Raw genomic sequence first — 18,880 nt, 5'->3', positions numbered from 1 at the left:
AGATATGTAACAATACCACATCCTGTGATTTGTGTCTGCAACATTCTAATTACCGACATTTGCTATTTTGATAATTTTTTTAGCACTTCCTTTAATTGAAGGATGTGATTCAACCGACAAACTGAGAACACTGATGTATGAACTGAACACTTAGTTTAAATAATAATTTTGCTTTTGATTAAAACTTAAACAACCATATGTTCAAAATGAAAAATAATTTCATTATTACTTTGCTGGAAATATTGTTGTTTTTGACATTAACACATGCATATATAGGCCTTATTCTACTTGACACAAAAAATGGTAAGTTTACATTTGTTAATTTCTATTTCATAATCCATAGCCATGGATAAACACAAGAAATACGGCAAAACTTGTTACTTCTGCTATTTTTAATAACTAATGAGTGATTGCTTCGTATTCATCATTTTTTCTTCAAAGTCATTATTTTCATAATGACTAGAAGACTTCACTTCCTGTTCAATCCCCTCATCAACACCCGTGATTGCTTCGTATTCATCATTTTTTCTTCAAAGTCATTATTTTCGTAATGACTAGAAGACTTCACTTCCTGTTCAATCCCCTCATCAACACCCGTGATTGCTTCGTATTCATCATTTTTTCTTAAAAGTCATTATTTTCATAATGACTAGAAGACTTCACTTCCTGTTCAATCCCTCATCAACATCCGTGATTGCTTCGTATTCATCATTTTTTCTTAAAAGTCATTATTTTCCGCAAAATCAAAAATAGATTTTTTTATTAGAGTTTACATTTATTGTAATTTTACGTAAGAACATTTTGTTAATATATTAATCAAATCGAAATAAATGACTACTATATTTTGATACTTGAAAAAAGAATTGTCCTTAGTAATTCAATTTGTGGGAGAATAAGAAGAACTTTATGAAGAAATTTTTCTTGTTAACGGAACATTACCAGTACAACATTTCAACTTGGAAACGGTTTTCATTTATCTTAATTTTTTTTATCTCTCTCTCACACGCTTTTATCTTCTTTCTTTTCTATTCTCTTTTTCTTCTTTTCTCTTTTTTTTCGGTAATTTTGATATCAACTCAAGTGTGAGCATATTAAATGATGATCTCAAGCAAAGATAGATAGATTTTTCTTACAATGCTGGATTATTAGTCATTACTTAAAATAAAAGTCAAGGAAAAAAAGACAAAAAGGCACATAAAATACAATAGAGCAAATTGGAGTTTCTTAAAAAAATCTGGAGCAAAGTGCACAAATAAAAATGGCCCTTTCTTGACATCAAATCTCAACTCAGCTCTGTAGTTGCTTTTAAGTGCAATGGAATTTTTTACTGCAAGTTTAAGAGTTAGTAATTCGCGAACGAGGTATCAAATGAAAACTTTTTATATTCCACCGTAATCTCCATACATTTTCGAACACTCTTCGTAATTTTGAGCAAAAAAACAAAATATAACATTAGGTTATATTTTGTATAGACCATCGTTTAGAACAACATTTTTGAATAGAGTATCCGAAACAGCGTTGGCGGCGACAGAGGTTCTTACAAATTTTTAGTGTAGATAAGTTTTATTTTTGCGATTTTAATAATAATTGTTGCATTTTGATATTTTATCAAATTATAGTGTTAAACTGAGTGTGTAAGGTAATGCGTTTTTAAAAGTTTTTGTTGTTCTTAAGAGTTTTTAAGAGTTTTTAACACAAAAGCAATTATGTTCAACAGGATATTGTGAAGCTGAGGGTGTTCGCATAGCTGTTGGAGATGTTTCCTACAATGATGAGCAATGTGAAATGTTAAGATGCAGTGAGGGAGAACTTCGTGTCACAGGGTATGTGGTTCTTTTGATACAGTATGCTTTTTCATTAGTATAAAATGTATTTATTTTTTAAAAGAAATAAAATTTTATCAATCTTCATATTTTTTTATGGAATAAATTTGTTGACTTCTGACCATATGGAGAGCATATCGTGAAGTAAAATGGAAGAGAATTTTGCATAAAGGAGTATTGAGATATTCGTTAAAGAGTAGTGTGAAAGACGATTATCCAGTTCTTAAAGTTACAGGTGAAGATGTAGAATGTCGAAACTTTAAAGTTATTCTTAAAAAATTCCAGGTGATGATTTTAACAGTAAAGAGACTAAAATAAATTTAAATTGGCTTTGTTAAAATGAAAAATCTAGGCTGAGATTAAAAGAAGTACATTTTCTACATTTCGGTGGTATGTCCAGTGATTTATACCTATTGAACTGTCTTCGACTTAACCCAGAAAAAAAAGAGAGAGCACATTGAAGATGCTCTATATTTTTTGTCAAGCGTCGTCACTAAATTTGGTAATAATTTGCTGCTTATAACCATTAATGAGTTTTTTTCTAAGAGGCTTACGTTTCGATGCAAAAAAAAAATAAATATTGTGTCTTCATTTGTAAATTTTCAAATTCTGACACCGTAACTAATTTTTAGAGTTGGATGATCTTTAGCCTATTTTTGAGTGCATACTTTATAGCAGCCTTATTAATATATTATTTCATTTATTTTCATGACATTGACATGACTTTTACAGTCATATGACTGCCAAGTCATTTTATCACCCTGTATTAGGAAGAATGCAATGCCGTGATGAAGAATTATAAAATTAATTGTCTAGTGGAAAATCACGTTAGGTTATTTAAAGAAAAACATTTACATTTTCAGCCTTAACGTATTAGAAGCAGCTAAAAGGATAAAAATGAGTTTATTTTGTCAATGAGGTGATCTCTATGTGTTATATGAAATTATACGAAAATAAATTTAATACGAAAGACACAAACGAATCCTAACTTAATACAAACACGAATTTAATATGGCTTTAATAGGAATTTTCTATACAACGAATCTAAAAAGTAAGTTGAGAAACTATTTATTAGCATTTTAAAAACACTCAATCTTGCTCGTTAAACAATATATTATGATTATCTAAATATTTATTCAAGTCAAATTAGTTGCCAAGTCAATATATCTAAATAAATGTTGCTAAGTAAATAAGTATGTCTCTATATAAATGTCAAATTCTACTTTCAAGTTTAGATTTGAGGTTTATTAGCTGTAACAATTGTTTTGCGAGCAGCTTTCTTTTGTTTTTTATGCATTCTGGAATTGAATTTTATAAATTATTAAAACGTTACTTATTAAGGTTTTCTACTAAAATCTTACATTACAATAACTTAAATTTCTTTAAATATTAATTTATATTTTATATCACTGGAAGGTATAAAAGAAACTTATACATTAAATGAATAGCAATGCGTTGAAATATCTGAGAGAATTTTTATTATTATTTCAATAACAAAAGTCCCTTTAGATATTTCAACACATTGCTATTTGTTTCGTGTAAAAATCCATTTAGTGTGGTAGGTAGAGCTTTCAAGTAACAAGGCTTTGGATGAGTTTCACGATGTAATTTAAAATAATGAAATATAAAAAGTGAATGTCGAAACCCGTCGAGTAGTTTCTGAGTTATTAAAATTTTAAAATTATGTTATAAAATTAGTATATTAAAATTTGACTTCTCGAAAACTATTTGACCGATATTTTTTAAATAATATATATTTTTACTATTAAAAATAAATTTTTCACCTAAAATTGTCCTTAAATAAAAAAATTTTATAATTGTGGAAAAAAAATCTTTGATTCGCTTTTTTAGCAGCGGAGATATGAAAAAATGCGTGAAAAGAGAAATTTGCAATAATGAGTTCAAATTTCTCTCTTGCCTAAACTATTGAGACCATATTTTCTGGATTGAGCCTATACCTCCATATTTTGCAATTCGATATCGAAAAAAAGAATTTTATTCTCAGAAAGTATGTTTCTACGCCTGATTTAGAGACTTGAAATATCATCTGCACTAATTAATTAGCATATTTAAAAGAATTTCATCGAACTATTAAAATTGAACCCAGTAAAAACCCAACCAATAGATTAAAAGTTATTAAAGGTGTTTGACACTTTTATTGGCAACCGTCTGTATAGTTATAAAATTTTATTTTTTGATTAGCACTTTTCACATTAATCTGGAAAATCTTTTTTATTTTCATTTAGTTGCAATACCAAAGTATTCACTCGGTTAGAATTAAAAATGCATTTAATAGGTTAATCTTTAATTAAAAAATTTAATGTCTCAGAAAGATGCTATGTATTGCAATTTGAGGTGAAAATAGTGGTAATGACGTTTCAACAATACTAATGTTTTATTTTATTTTATAACCGTCGTTGAACAGCCGACCCAGTTTTGGATTTACGACTAATAATGTTCAACCCCGTAGTCTTGTAATTTTGAATCCAGTCCAGAAGACGAGGAAACTCTTAGATCAAGTTTTGAGAGAGATTTGCTCTCGTGGAGGACTTCTTCTAATAGAATTCTGCATTTGCGTTAAACGAAGAAGAAAACCACGAAACCCTGTCATGGTTAGCCTGATGGCAAGGGGACTCTAACCAATGATCCGCCTACGACTGACGCTATTTTTAATCAGCACTGTGTACGGTGTGAGCTGACTGGGAAAGTAGCATCAACCAGTTATGCCTAGGTTTCAAAACAGGTTCACCTCATTTGGATGTGAACGCTGTATTCTCTGAGCCACCACGGCTCTATACTAATGTTTTATTTTAATTTTATAACCGTCTTTGAACAGCTGGCCTAATTTTGGGTTTACGACTACCAATGTTCAACCCCGTAGCCTTATAATTTTGAACCCAATTCAGAAGACAAGGGAACTCCTGGATCAAGTATTGGGAGAAATTTGCCTTCATGGAGGACTTTTTGGTGAAACTTACCCGCATTTGCGTTACATGGAGAGGAAGACCACGAGAACTTTCCATGGTTAGTCTGAAGGCAAAGGGACTCTAACCAATGATCTGTCTACCACTGAAGATATTTCAAGTCAGCACTATAATCGGTGCAAATCGAATGCGAATTCGTATCGACTAGCCATCGCCGGGATTCGAACCCGGTTCACCTCATTGGAAGGCGAATGCTCTATCCCCCGAGCCATCGCTGCTCTAAAATTTCGTCTCCGCGTGCGCTCGAACGCAAACTTTGTAAATATTGCAGAAACCATCAAGGAATTGTCAGAAATTGACGAAAATTATACTACGCATTACTGATAAAGGTACATACGCAACAGTAGTACATGAGCAATCCCTTTGTTATTCTAATCATTTGCATGTCTTATCTTACTTTACATTTCATGTAAATATGATTCAATTTGCATAATTCCATCTAATATTCTCAAACATGCGTGTATTTATTAGTAACGACTTATTCCTTACCTTTCAAATTATATGCATTTGAACTAATACATAAGTTTTGTTAAATTATGTAACAAACACATTATTTAATTTATGAAGCAAATATTTTCCAATCTGATAGGTGTGCACCAATGAGATCTTCACGTCCGTGGTGTCGTCTAGTTCCAGGAGAAGGTCGTTTTCCCATGTGCTGTCCCCATATTGAAGAATGTGACGAAGCAAACAATGCGGCTGAAATAAGCTTTGATGGAATTTAAAATTCTAACAGAAAATTAAGCTTTGAAAATTTGTTGTAACTCTTCATAAATGAGATTTTGTAGAGAAAGATAAAATTTCGAATGAAATCGTAGTTTTATTTCTATTTTCAGATTTGTAATGATAAAAAATATTTGGATCTTGCATTTTTGGTATTTTTCTTTTCTAATATTAGTTAAAATAATATCGACTCAAGCTCAATTATTTACTTTAAGTAATGTTTTGAAGATTAAAATACATGAAAGTACGTAAGTGTAAGTGAGATACGATATTGTTATTATAAGGAAACATGATTTCTGAAATTTCGTTTTAAATGCATACATTGTTTTAAGTTTATGATAATAAAAAATGATGCCGATAGTTGTTAGGAAAGTTGAATAAAAATGTTCTACGAGACTTTAGAAACTTTAATATACCTAAACATTAATACTTCTCATTTTTAAAGAAACTGAAGTTTAATTTTCGAGTTTTTTTAAATAAAGATATCATTCTCACTTCACTAGAATTTACGCAAGTTGCACACGTTTAAATTATTTCAAATAATCGAAAAATAAATAATAATAATAATAAGAGAATAGCTTATGGTTTACTAAACTCTAGTGAATTTCTTTTTCTTTGAAGTTTTCAGCTTTTTTTTCCCTATTTAATGTAATACGTAGTTCCACACCCTGATTATGGCATATATTCAATATTAATTAAGCTTATGAAAATATACAAAAGAGGAAATCAATTTTGATGCAACGTGCAAAGATTTAGAAAACTTTGCAAGTGCATCAAAATTGATATTTACTTCATAATTTTCATGTCATAATGTTTTTCTTCTTTCTTTCGTAATTTACTTTCATAATGTTCATAATGTTGTTTATTTTCATGATTTTATTTAAGTTATATTTTAAATGTATATTATGAAAAATCTCTATTAAAAGAATTATTGCTTGGTTAAGAAGCGATCGCACCAAAACGAAAATTTAATGATCACAAAAATTAATCCACATGACTGAAAGTAAGTTTTTTTAGCTTAATGTATCTTCTTTAAAGTTTTATAGTATAGTTTCTTTATAGTACAGTTTCTTTATAGTATAGAGTAGTAATACTCATCTTTATAGTATCTTTATAGTATTAAATGAAATGAAACTTGCTCATCTTTCTTAGCTACAAAAAAATCAAAACCAAAACTGACGAAAATATTACCTTTTATTTTCCTTTTTTCCTCATTTCAGGGTCTTTTTTTGTTTTTGAAATTCAGTTTTTTTACTTCGTTTTAGAACGTACTGACTTCGTTGCGGTTCAAAATAAAAATCAGGACAACATTTCACCAAAAACTCAAGACAAAATATCAGGACATTGTTTGGAACCATTTAAGAAAAAAAGAGCTAAAAAAATATTGATTACCTTGACCATTGCCTTGAAAATTTCGTATTGTGCGTCATGTTTCTTTAACTTTCTTCAACCTTTAAAAAAAGTATGGGAACACTAAACGTTTTTAAATAAATATTTAAGAAAGGAACAAGTTGATCAGAAATGATTTTAGAAAAAGGTGTGATATCCCGCATACTGTGAGAAATCTCTTTACTTGAATTTTCTTGATTATCGAAATCTAAATTTTCTTGAGGAGATAAGTTCCTTAATAAAAAGCAGGCCGCATTAGGTTTAACAGCAAATTTATGATTATAGATGTCGTACAACATTTTATTATATCAAAATAAAATTACTATAATCTACATTCTAAATAATAAATGCATACAAAAATAAATAAATTGAAAGAAATTGCATTGCATTGTAATCTGGAAGCAAAGGTCAACGAAATAAAAAAGAAAAAAAACATTACTAAAAGTAAATGAACTTATAAAAATATTATCGATTTAGAAAAAAATGAAATGAAAAATATAAGAAATGAAAAACAATGCTTTTACTGAAAGTTCATCTTTAACATTACTTTCCAATTAGCCCTCGGGCATAATAAGAAAACAATTTTGACGGCAGGAATGCTGAATTCCTTTCAAAGATGACGAAAAGTCAGAAACAAGATTAACAACCTGAACATCCTTGAACAATTGAATTTTGCAGTCTTTACTAACATTGTGAATTAAAATAAGAAAACGTTATTTCAAAATTTCAAATCTTTTGATTCTTAAAATATATTTTCTGAAAACCCATTCTTGTAATGTAAAAATCAGAAACATCAGGACAGACAGCTAAAATCCAGTACAAATACGAAAAAAATATTTTGTTGTTTGAATGTTGTGCAAATTCAAGTAAATTTATAGAATTGATTGTGCTAAACTCAAAGTTATTTTCAGAAAAATAATTAAATAAATTTTCTCTTCTTTTTTAAATGAATCAAGACGAAAACAATTGAAACAAGACAAGACGAAAACAATCGAAACAAGACAAGACGAAACCAATCCTGATTATTACCTTTATATAAGTTTAAAAACTAAAACTGTATAACATTTTTTATGGATATTTCATTGAAAAAATACCTTTCTTCGTTTGCTAGTTAAATAATGCACAAAAATGATTTGATTTGCGTAACAATAATTAAATGCTAATAAGATATTTATGCAAGCACAGAACATCCTGTATTTAGAACTCACAAAACATTTGAATTGCTTGATTTTATATTTCGATAATTTCTTTATCACCTATTATTGAATACTTCCTTACATTCGAGGTTGACCTTTAAAGTCTTTAGTTCAATAATAGTCGTTAAAGATTAGGGTTTATGTTCTAATATATTCATAATGAAAACCATTTTACTCTTTCTTTATTTTAAAGTATTATTCTTTCACACTTTTGCTTATACGTATTTAAGCGTTACTCATCTTAACACAGATAATGGTAAGTTTAATACATATTACTAATTTTCATTAAATTTTAAATAATTGTTAATTCATTGCTAATTTCATTGACATATTCAAATGTTATTAATGTTGAGGGCTTAGACTAGTGACATTAGTTATTTGAAATACTAGTTTTTTTTAATTCTACGTTATCCTGAGGACAAGTTATAAAAATTTAAATTTAATTAGAAGTAAAATTAAATCCTTAATTTTAAATTTTCTCCTTATTTTTCATCGTTACAAGACGATTAAATATATTTATTATTTCATTAATTTTATTATCACTTTGAATGACTGATTTATATCGGATGTTTAGCTGTATCTATCTTCAACTGCGTAGCCTTGTGATTTTAACTCAACTCAGAAGACAAATTTTAAAAAAAGTTTGAAATCAATATAAATATAATTTTTAAAACAAATGTAAAAAATCATTAAAAATTTTTCTTATAATTATTATTTTTAAAAAAATGAAGAAGGAAGAACTGTAAGTGTGTTTTTTTGTGCCAATAAATATGAATAAGTTAAAAATATCGAGAAAAAATTTTTAAAAGTGAGGAAGAAGAAAATTTTTTTAATAAATAATTTTAAAAAATTGGAAAAAAAAATTAAAAGCCGGAAAAGCAAAATAAAGGAAAGATATAACCTCATCATTAGCTCATGTGATTATATCCGCAAAAAATGTGACTGTTTAATATTGTATTAATATACATTTCTTTTATCCTTTTTGTCTTTATTGTGTTACAGATATATTAGACAATTTTTCCTATAAATATCTTATTTCTTAAATATTTTGTCAGTTGGAAAATGACCATTTAAGTCTCTAAACTGACAATAATCATAACAATAGATTAGAGTAGGTACTCTCAGGCTGGAGCTGAGTTGTAATTTAAGAGGAAGCTATACCATGGGATAAATTTTTCATTTCAAATTCTCCTCCATTGATATCTAAAAACCTAATATGAACCATGAAGTTTCTAATGCTGAAATTCAAAATATTAAACTGTAAACAAATTACTGTACGATTTCTTTCCCACTGCGTAATGCTGAATTTTCCAACCATAATTTGTGTGCACTTTGATATTTTGAAAAATTTGTTTATCATTTGAAATTTCGTGGTTTTCATTAGGTTTACCTAAACTAACCTTTTTCTAAGCTTTAAATTATTTATGTTAGTGAAAGAGAATTTCTCACGATGGGTTTCTCTCGCAGTATGGCGTCCTCTTCAAGTAGTGATTCTGTGATATAACTAAGTTTATAAAAAACCACTTATTCAACAGGATATTGTGAGATAGATGGAGCTCGCATAGCTGTTGGAGAAAGGTCTTACGATTATATCGGATGTCGAATGCTCAGATGCGAAGTGGGACAACTGCATATTTCAGGGTAAATAGAATTATCAAATTTTCAAACCTTATGCTTCTTTTAGACATAAAATTTTATTTGGTTTAATAAAATAAATTTATTAATTCAATTCTCTATTTGAATTTAAATGTATTATGCGAATAATGTAAAGGTAGCGACAGAATGAATTTTTACAAAAATTTAGTTTGCTTATTATTCAATAAATGCTTTAGCACTGTGCCAAGTGCATTTAAGTGCCAAAAAATTATTCGTCCGTGAGGATCGTTTCCAATAAGAACATTCCAGAAACCAACGTAAGACAGAAATTCGTTAAATCTTTAACTAGCTAGGTGTCTGTAAACAATTAGATTGCTCATTATTCAATAAATGCTTTAGCACTGTGCCAAGTGCAAAAGATTTGCAAGTGTGATATTCTTTTCGAATCAAACACTTGATAATCTTGCAATTGTTATTAGTGTAAATGGTATTTCTTTTTTTTCAAGGAAACTTCAACTATCTTTAATAGTTCACTTTTAAATATTCAAACTAAAATAATTTAAGAACCAAAGAGTCATTCGTCCGAGAGGATCGTTTCCAATTAGAACATTCCAGAAACCAACGTTAAGACAGAAATTCGTTAAATTTTTAACTAGCTAGGTGTCTGTAAACAATTTGAATTCTTTATATTCTTAATTCTGCTTAAGGATGCTGAAAATAACATGACGCTTTTCTCGATGATAACTGAGAATTCTTTGAAATTTAGAATGTACTTATTTGGGTAAAACAATTAATATTTTCTTTGTTTTAAATTTAGACAAGTGTAATTTTTTTTCTCAATTCAGTATTAACCTCGTAATGCGTCATTTCATAAATATTCAGACTCAGAATCATTTTAAAAATCTTTAGGCATAAAACTGATTTTAAAAAATTAGATAATTAGATAAGACTTAAAAAGAATTTGGATACAATAATTTAAAAAACTACTCAGTTCAAAAATTAAAAAACTATTACATTGAGCAAAAATGTATAGTCAAAATTGGTAAGATTTATCGTGTTTCTGGCTTTATGAGTCATATGTGCTAAACTTTGGTAATTTAATCATGAAATTTTCGATTATACCACAAAACATTAGTTCTGTTAAATTTGCTTTTCAATTTTGTATTTTATACTAAGTGTGTGGTAATAAGAACTGTAACTTTGAATACCAGAATTTCCACATTTACTATATGAACGATAAACAGTATGAGTGGTTTAAATACTGTATTAATTGTATTTTTTAACTAGAAATATGTTATTTTTTTACTAGAAATGTCCCTATAGTATGGTAATTTTACCAGTAATTTTTCTCTGTGTGGAATTAAAAATATTTAAATATGAACAAGTTTTTAAAATAGTTGGAGGATTTAATTATTATCTGAAAGTCCAAAGAATTTTTTTAATAGATTTTTCTGTTGTAATTTTTGAATTAAATTCCTCTGGTATTGTTTAAGAAGTAAGGGCGAAGAAGACTCACTACTGTTATGATAAAATAAATTCAAAATTGGAGATAGGCCTGAATATTGTATTACCCTGCTGAATCAATTTCCGGATCAAATTTAATTAGATAACTGCAAGTGACGTCACTCGCGTGTGTTGAACCTGATTGGATGACCCACATTTGACGTCATTTAAAAGAATCCAATTGTAACTTAGTGTAGCCCCAATCAAGCATTATATCAATTTGTTACGTAATCTTCTTTTTTACTTCTCTTTTTTTCAATCTGCGCATTTTAATAGATGGCGTTGTTTTCTTTTGTTTTAAGTGTTTCCTTTGCATTTAGTTTGATTGTGAAATCGCTGTTTGACTGGTTTAATGTGAGTTTTATTTTCTCAAGTTTTTGTTTGAATTTCTTTTCTGAATTGGTTTTATGTATTTCATGTATTTTTTCCTGGACTTATACAAAACCTGCGGTTTACTAAGAGAATTACTTTTGCCATTTAATTTTGCCTCTCTCTCGATAGAAAAGGTTTAGTTTTATGGCTTCCGAGGCCGGTACCCTTTGAAGACGTGGGCTTCGGTGATCATATTTTCATTTTTATTTCCTTCGTTTTCTTTATTGCTATATTAGTGTAAATCTATTTCACTATGATAAATTATCAGAAACAATTTATTACGCAGAAAGACATGATTGCTGCCTAGTCAGAAATGCTCTCCTTCATGAACGTATCAATCAAATCAAAACCTAAGATTTACAGCGAGTATGAAACGGAGAAAATCAAGTATCTTTTTTTATATTTAAGTGCAAATCATGTTTTTTTTTGTTGCACTTTTCTTGTATTCGGTTGTGATGATGGAATTCTTATATAATGATATGCTTGTAATGTTCATTTTCCTCGTTTAAGTGCAATTTTTTCCCCATTGAAATCAGTGCTCTCATGTTTATGTAAAACAGTAATCATCTCTTAAATCGTTATTTCATTTTGAGCTACATTCAGCCTACATTTTCTTTATTTTTTTTCAGCCATCTTACATTATTTTACAATTTTTTCTGTTTCAGGATGTTACGATTTTCATTTCTGTGCGTAGGAATTTATATTTCATTCCAGTGTTTCTTACTAATTTATCAAAAATTTCTTGCGAAGATAAGCAATCTCTTTTTTCACATCCTTCAAATCAATCAAAAGTTTTTGTGGTAGGACAGATATAAGTAAGCAGACATCAGGAGCTTTATAAACTATCTTGATTCAGAACATTGAGTCACTTTCACTGCTCTTAATTTGGTCAGCAGAAAAATGAGTTTAAGGTGTAGCAATTTGAAAATAATAAATAGAAATAATTTACATGAGCAAGAAATTGAGGCTAAATTGATATTTTTTCTACGATAGTAGTATTTATTTACGTGTCACTGCAAAGCTGTACAATGGACTATTTTATAACCGTCGTTGAGCAGGCGACCCAATTTTGAGTATACGACGACCAATATTCATCTCCGTAGCCTTGCAATTTTGAACCCAATCCAAAAGACAAAGGAACTGCCGGATTACGTATTGCGAGGAGAAATTTGCCTTCGTGGAAGACTACTCGATGGAACTATCTCGCATTTGCGTTACAAAGAGAGGAAACTATGAATACCTCCTAGGGTTATCCTGATGGCAAGAGAACCCATGAACCATAGGGATATTTTACGCCAACACTATGGTCAGTATAAGCCGGGTGTGCAATCGGTATCGACCAGCCATCGCTAGGACTCGAACCCGAGTCCCTTCATTGGGGGATGTGTTCTCTATCCCGTAAGCCACCACCGCTATTGGCTATTGGTGACACTCTGGGAAGAATCTCTGAGGATAATCTGACGATATGCCCACAATTTTGATCCTCATCAGAGAGGGTGGCACTTGCGCTTTGATAGACCGACGACCAGCAAGCTAGACATCGAGCAGTAGAGCAGTTTAGCGAGAACCGATACCGCGCAATCTCGGTCCCTTTGCAGGCTGATCAAATTGGCCACCTACCTGCTCACTGACACTGACAATGATGTTCGCCTTCAGCAATCTACTGAAAACCATGTCTTACGTTTAGTTCAATGTAAGACTCACTATTCATCTATACAAATAGGGCCTTTACGTATTTTTTATTTATTTTTCATATTATTCATGTGATTTATGTAAATTATATAATTAGTATAAAAATAATTTTTAATTTATGTTTTAATTTCTAATAGCAATATTTTGACAGGTGTTCCGCAATGCAGCCTTCCCAGCCGTGGTGTCACCTAGTTCGAGGAGAGGGCTATTTTCCTAAATGTTGTCCCCATATTGAAAAATGTAAAATAATGAATTATGTTGTGGGGAAAATGAATAATGGTATCCAGAACACAAATAGTGTGATTGGAAAAGTAAAGGAAGAGATTTGCAAGAAAGATAAAAATCGAATGTAAAAACATCCTATAATTTTCTATTACGGAACAAAATCTGTGTTTTTTAAATCATAATCTGGAATCACCTTTATAATGTCATCTAAATTTGTTTTATGCAAATAAATTCATTTATTAAATTTCATAATTTTTGTGTTTTTAATTTTAATTTTTGATAAATCAAAAGGATATCAATTGTATATTCAATATATCAATGTTCACTAAATTATTGATATTATTTTAATTTATAAATATTTTAGTTTTAGATAAACAATCTTGAAAAGGGTCAATTTTCAGGTAGCCTGGATGTTTGGGCATTGGTTGAAATAGTCTCAGACTAGAAATGATCAGAACCTAATTTTGATGAGGATCTGATCCTGATTCTGAAGAGGTTTAAATTTTCAAAGCCTATTTTAATCAACCATTGTCTTAATTTTAATTAAGGAATTTTTTTTAAAAACAATTAGGAGCTTTCCAACAAATATTTATATACTACACCACAATGTAAGCTGCAAATATTTTATTTTTTATCTTAAAACTGTTTTGTAAAAGTGAGATTTAAGGAATACCATTATGAAAGATGAAAATATATCTTATAACATGCCTAAAAATGTACTTACAGGCACACTGCTTATGAAATAACATACAAATAAATTCAATAACATACAAATAAATTCAAAGAATTTTAACTATTGCATTTGCATATTGTATCACATTTTACTTCTTTTTTATAATCCAGGCAGCATATGTGTTATTTTTATTGAAATAACGCATACAATTCAAATCAAGTTACTTCGTAAACTTAAGAAAGTTTTGCTTATTTTTAGAGATTCATTTGAAATTTCTCTAATTGAAATGTCATAAAAATGTTCGAAAATAAATATTCTGATAATAAGAAGAATTTACAAAAAAAAATTTTTTTTTTTAAATGTTATAATTATTCTTTATACACATTTTCTTCCTTCTCTGAATATATCTACTAACATTTGCGTTTCAAGAACCATTACCTAAATTCTTAAAACCATCGTTAAATATTTAACGCCTAATAATTAAGTTTTTATAACTGAAATATTTGCAAAATATTCTTTTAAGAAAAGTGAAAAAATTTCACATTTTTTATTTCTATGTCCTGAAGTATGATTTATAGGAAAAACATGCACCAATAAACTTCTGGCAATAGTTACTTTTTAAACATATAGATATGTTTCATTAAAATTTAACGCGTGAATTAAAATTTAATCCATTTTTACTGGAACTTGTCACGGTATAAAAAATATGATACGCTGTAATTTTTAGAGTGATAACAGTAAAATCATTGACTGATTATAATTGAATAAATCTTAAGGTAAAAATTTCGATATATTATTTTGCGGTAAAAATGGATTTTACAGTAAAATTGGTTTCACGGATGATACACCCTAAGCACCGGTACTTTACACCATTATTTGAAAAGGAATTTTTTTATAGTGTTTAAATAGTACTTTACCTATATATGTGCAGTTTCAAGTCTTGGAGAGTGTTAAACAAAGATATCTCTCAAATTTTTTGAAACGTCAAAATTGTGCAAAATTTAACCATATTATCTAGTTTTTGAAACTTGATATTTCAATTTAAACAGAAACATGGTTCAAGTTAACAACTTATTTGGTTCTAGGAAATTTGAAACTTAGTATAATTTAACTCTGTACCAATTTTTTGAGAGAATATTTAAACAGACATAATTTAAAAGGCGACGATTATCAAGCTAGAACTTTGACAACTTTTGAAATATCGACGAGATTCACTGAAAAATGTGTGGTTAAATGCTGGCAATGTTGCCTTTTTTTATTTTATCACGTGAAGCTTTATTGTTTTTGATGTTCATTTTTTGGAAATTTTATTTAATGCATGTCAATCGTCAAGGTCTTCCATTCGAGCAATAACAGCCCAATCGTGGCTTAGGTAATTTGAGGCATTCAATAATCCCAAAGCCATTGCTGAACTTCAAACTCCCAATTATGAGGTCATCTAAAGCACTGATGTCTCGACACTTTAGCAATTTAACAAAATTTTGCTACTTACTTGCAAATTAAGCGAGTTAACTGCGCAGCCATTAATGACATACGTTAAAACATTTCTGGTAAAATTATCGTAATGTATGGTAATCATATTTCTAAAAAAAAACGTTATCCAAAATATACGGTAATTAAACAATTTAGTAAAGTTTTCGTTCATATGGCAACGGTTTATCGGAAATTTTAGTTTTCAAAATTATAGTTCTTATTACCACACATTTAGTAAAAGATACGAAACTGAAAAGTAAATTTAATCAAATAAATGGCCTTGATGTCATTTTTCAAAAGAATCACAATAAAATTAACACATTTTACTACTTTTACTAAATTATATCACATACAATAAAACCATATTTTATTGAAAATTTTACCAAAATCATTACCACATCACTTTGTTAAAAATATTTGAGTTTTTTGGTGTTTCCATGTAGCAAAAATACAGTAAATTTTACCATATTCTGGTAGTTTTGATCGTACTTTTTTTCAATGCAAAAGTTACAAAGCTGACATATAATTATAAATTCAAACTTTTGAACTTACATTTAAACCTTGCACAAAATCTATTTTTTATTCCATATATCATTTTTTATTCCATATAGCACTCCGTAAGTCAAAAAAGTGTTATAATTAAACAAACATTAAATGCAAAATAGGCCAATGATGAAATAAAAATACCTTTAAAATTTATTAAAAAAGTAATTTCAGTTCAAAATTTAAAATTTTTTTTGGAACAATAAATTAAAACGCTTTTTTCAAAAAAAAATATATATACTTTGAAAAGGCATACGAAAATAATAATAATAATAATAATAAAACACATAGTTATAATCTGTAGTACATACAATTTCATGTCTTGACATACAACATCTTTATTTAAAGACTGACAGTTTTGTTTTCAGAAATAGTTTTGACTTTATTTTTATCTCAATGACATGCGATCAGAAATAATATTTTTATCAATGCTTATTTCATGACATTCATTTACTACTCAGATGTTATTAAATGTGGCAGTTTAGAAAAGATTATTACCACAATATGTTATAATAAATAATCCATAAACATTTTTTTCTGTCATAAATCCCTATTAATTGTCACTCAAAACACGGATATTAAAAGATAAGTGTTGTCTGAATATAAAAAGTCTTTTAATAATGACTAGCAAATATATTTCATTTCTGAAATATATTTTCAACGGTTCTAGAATTTCATAAAAAAATATTTTAATTAAACTCAGATAACTTTTAACTCTTTTTCGAGAAATTTTATTTCATTTTATGAAGAAAAAATAGTAAAAAACTGACTTGGAAAACTCAATTCTATGATAAAGAAAAACAAATCTATATTGTTACCAATCAGCATATATGGATCTTCCTATTAATTAAATTTATTGAAATTATTTTAATCAATTAATTCATAAATTCACATGATCATGCTGTGAAATGCATAATTCATTAAATATGGTTAATTTACTTATAGGAATTAATTTATTGACATTTATCTTATAGATGTTATTTTTAAGTTTTCTTTAATTTTAATCCTTATCAGCAACAGAACACAGCAATAGTTCAGTCGATTACATAGCTTATTTTAAGTATATTTTTAATGATTTGCTTTCGTGCTTGTGAAAGTTCATTCTTGCAAATAAATTCTACACCTTTTTCGATTAGCTAGAGCACTAAAAACTCTACCAATGATTAGTGCTTCATGAAAATGCAAATTTTCATTGTTTTCTGGTCGATACATATTTATCCCCACAGGGTACATATTACCTAGTATCGATACTTCCAGCATTTAGTTTAGAATCAGTACTAAATGAATCTGCAACATAAGTAACAGAAATCAGTAAAACAGTAAAAACACGTAGTCCCATTACGAAAAACACTTTGATGATTGAGGTTTAAGAAAACAGTTTCTTTAAGCAAGTAGATGATAAAAAAAATCTTACACAGACTTTATCTGCATGGCCAAAAGCATCCAGACATCTGCTTAAAGAAGTGGATCTGGCTGGAGAAGCAATTTTGTGTGTGGGGTTTTTCATGACTTTGTCCTAGGTCCCTCAGTTCCTGGGGTTAGTATCATGAATCCTGAGTTATATGTGAACAATGCTCATATCCCAATTTCTGGTAGGGAACATTGAAACATCGAATCTTGCGCAGGCATAGTTTGATGAAATGAGTGGTTAAAAACTGGGCTGGACTTCTCAAAGCCAAAATCCATAGAACTTCAAACCAGATATATTATATTAGATTATATATTACGCAACCAGCCAAATCGATCATCCTTAATTCCAGCACTTTATTCATTTGTGATGGATACCTATGGTCCCCTATCAAAAACTGTCAGAAAATCAGACCTAGACGTGTGCATGTTGCTATCGATGTAAAAGGGAGACCAACAATAATTTATGCCTCGGAATTCATAAAGTTCGTATCTATGGCTTAACAGATACTTTTGACCAGATAGTTTGTGAAAGTCAATTAAATTTTGACAACATTTGAACAATACGGAGAGTTTAAAACTGTTTTGAAGCTCCATACTTGATGGTATACAAGTTTTAATTTGTTTCGGCCTGCTACAGGCGGAATTTATACCAATATTTTATTTCCTTATAAAATTAATTTTGAATCAAACTTTCGATTCGTTTCTGATTAGCTACAGTTCCAGACTTTTTATTGAAGCATTGTGTCTGGTGCCAATATATGCAACAATTGTTCCCGAAATGATTAAAGCAAAACATTTGTCCTTATTATAACTCATCTAAATTTTGATCACTGCCGAGGTTAAAGAGGCAAAAAAAATTTTTTTTTCTCATTATAGCGAAAAATTAGAGTCAGAAAATGTAACGTATGCCGAAATGGATTGGAGGCACTTGAATATTTGCCATATATTGTCTGCTATGTTTTTGGCTGTTCTGAACATTGCGCGTAATGTCTGAGGAGCAGAAAAAAAATAAAGCAGCTATGAGGAGAAAAAAAAATAGTTATGTAGCAAACAAAATAAAATAACTAAGTGGAAAACAAAATAAATAGCTATGCGGGAAACGAAATAAAAGTAAAAAAAAAAACAAAATAAAATATCTATATTTTATCCTTGAAACTGATAACAATCAGTTCGCATATTCAAATACATACTTCATCACTTCTGTGCGTACTGCTGTACAAATATCTGGAATCAGAGCGATTTTACTCTTTTCGTTTATTGTTTTAATGTAAGTATTAA

General features: G+C 28.9%; 3 protein-coding genes across 3 annotated transcripts in view; 2 read left to right on the top strand and 1 right to left on the bottom strand.

Annotated features, from left to right (window-relative positions):
* Nucleotides 1-18,880, bottom strand: part of amon (prohormone processing protease amontillado) — a 276,980-nt gene that overhangs the window by 162,206 nt on the left and 95,894 nt on the right. The gene's annotated exons all lie outside the window — the stretch shown is intronic.
* LOC107452676 (toxin-like protein 14) lies at nucleotides 90-5,676 on the top strand. Its single transcript, XM_016069225.5, has 3 exons — nucleotides 90-303; nucleotides 1,718-1,823; nucleotides 5,397-5,676. The coding sequence occupies exons 1-3, from the start codon at nucleotides 198-200 to the stop codon at nucleotides 5,530-5,532; spliced, it is 348 nt and encodes a 115-aa protein (XP_015924711.1). The 5' UTR covers nucleotides 90-197; the 3' UTR covers nucleotides 5,533-5,676.
* LOC107452675 (uncharacterized) lies at nucleotides 8,162-13,749 on the top strand. The gene is made up of 3 exons (XM_016069224.4): nucleotides 8,162-8,371; nucleotides 9,651-9,756; nucleotides 13,430-13,749. The coding sequence occupies exons 1-3, from the start codon at nucleotides 8,275-8,277 to the stop codon at nucleotides 13,629-13,631; spliced, it is 405 nt and encodes a 134-aa protein (XP_015924710.1). The 5' UTR covers nucleotides 8,162-8,274; the 3' UTR covers nucleotides 13,632-13,749.

Source organism: Parasteatoda tepidariorum, chromosome 7 (genome assembly GCF_982258835.1).
Source record: "Parasteatoda tepidariorum strain Cologne lab strain chromosome 7, Ptep-v5.0, whole genome shotgun sequence".
Lineage (NCBI taxonomy): Eukaryota > Metazoa > Arthropoda > Arachnida > Araneae > Theridiidae > Parasteatoda > Parasteatoda tepidariorum.
Note: the sequence above shows the minus strand (reverse complement) of the source record. Positions and strands in the feature narration are given on the sequence as shown.

Excerpts from the sequence above, each read along its gene's own strand:
- LOC107452676 (XM_016069225.5), top strand. The coding sequence starts at position 198 with ATGTTCAAAATGAAAAATAATTTCATTATTACTTTGCTGGAAATATTG. Across the intron at positions 304-1,717 it reads TCTACTTGACACAAAAAATG|GATATTGTGAAGCTGAGGGT; the intron begins GTAAGTTTACAT and ends TATGTTCAACAG. Across the intron at positions 1,824-5,396 it reads GGAGAACTTCGTGTCACAGG|GTGTGCACCAATGAGATCTT; the intron begins GTATGTGGTTCT and ends CCAATCTGATAG.
- LOC107452675 (XM_016069224.4), top strand. The coding sequence starts at position 8,275 with ATGAAAACCATTTTACTCTTTCTTTATTTTAAAGTATTATTCTTTCAC. Across the intron at positions 8,372-9,650 it reads TCATCTTAACACAGATAATG|GATATTGTGAGATAGATGGA; the intron begins GTAAGTTTAATA and ends CTTATTCAACAG. Across the intron at positions 9,757-13,429 it reads GGACAACTGCATATTTCAGG|GTGTTCCGCAATGCAGCCTT; the intron begins GTAAATAGAATT and ends ATATTTTGACAG.